General features: G+C 45.6%; 1 protein-coding gene across 1 annotated transcript; it reads right to left on the bottom strand.

Moving 5' to 3' along the window:
• Positions 1–227: 227 nt before the first annotated feature.
• On the bottom strand, positions 228–1,163 carry LOC148148384 (putative G protein-coupled receptor 139). Its single transcript, XM_087993201.1, has one exon. The coding sequence runs from the start codon at positions 1,161–1,163 to the stop codon at positions 228–230; it is 936 nt and encodes a 311-aa protein (XP_087849327.1).
• Positions 1,164–1,384: the final 221 nt, after the last annotated feature.

Below are 1,384 nucleotides of genomic sequence, written 5' to 3'. Positions count from 1 at the left end.
TAATGAACATTTTTATTGTTTACAAATGGAAGTGATGGATACAGTCAGTGGGATGGTGCCTTTTCTCACTGGCCCCTGAGTTTTGAGAAACATTGAAATGTTTCCCTGAAACCCCCCTGGGGGATAAGGATGGACGAACCAGCGCTACCCTCAGTCTGTTACCATAGCGACAGGCTGCTCCATCGCTGAAACACTGAACTGAAATGAGAAAATCCCGGATGGATTGATTAATGAGGGAATTTGATGGATAGATGTATTTGGGTGAAAGGATATTTCATTACATTCTTCAGTTGCTGTCTGAACTTAATCTGGGTCACGGCATAAATTGCGGTGTTTGTGCAGCAACTGAGGAGCTGCAGCATGAAGCCCAATTCCTGCACAAACCAATGGAGATACACAGACCGATACCCAAAATACCACATCCGTCTCCATATAGAAAACAGCATTAACGTTGACCATAACAGGATGAAATTGGCCGAGATCACAAACAGTAAAATGATGGATTTTTTTCGGTTTCTCATTTCAGTGTCAGACTGAGCGTCCCCATTGGTGTGAGCACGGAGTCTCCTACGGGCTCTGCTGGTCACTACAATGTGTCTGACGGTGAGAACATTGAGCAGCAGAATCAGGAGAAATGGGACACACGGGGTTAGAATGTGGTGGAGGAACTCGATTGTGACCCAGACAATGGAGTAACGAACAGCGTATGGTATCTCACAAAACCAGGGGGCGTTTGCCATCCAATACTGAGCCGTGCGCATAAAATACCAGGAAATGTTCTTTAAACAGCTCAGCACAGTCACTGCTCCCAGAACCACAGCCGCCGTTTTCTCACTGCAATATTTACTTTTCAGCTTCTGGCAACAAATGGCCACAAACCGATCAAAGGTGAAAGCAACGGTGAACCAGACAGAGCAGTCAGTGGCTGCAAAAAGCAGGACGGCGTGGATATTACACACTGGGACGTAGTACCTCAGGAAATAAAACCATTCCCGATAAACAATGGGAATGTGTCTCAGTATCAGGTCGAGGATAATGATCAGGAGATCCGCCGCTGCCATGGCCCCCAGGTAACGTCTGACACATGGAGACAATCCACAATCTTTATAAAGCAGGACGTAGATGGTCACTACGTTAACTGTGAGGAAGGAAAACAAACCCATTATCCATCAGCCTGGAGGCAAAGGGACCCGTTTGATTGGGGACACAGTGAGATTTTCAAATGTGTCCCTGTATTCATGGATTTATTAAAATAATTGGAGCTGGAATAACAAATGTGAAGGTCGGAATTACTGACAAAAATGTGACATAAACCACAAGAAACCCTCCCTCCCCAAACACACAGAGACACATTCATAGGGACAGCTGGTTTCTGGAACATTCC

Source organism: Chiloscyllium plagiosum, unplaced genomic scaffold (genome assembly GCF_037043375.1).
Source record: "Chiloscyllium plagiosum isolate Xiang-an unplaced genomic scaffold, Cpla_swu_hap1 HiC_scaffold_13, whole genome shotgun sequence".
NCBI lineage: Eukaryota > Metazoa > Chordata > Chondrichthyes > Orectolobiformes > Hemiscylliidae > Chiloscyllium > Chiloscyllium plagiosum.
Note: the sequence above shows the minus strand (reverse complement) of the source record. Positions and strands in the feature narration are given on the sequence as shown.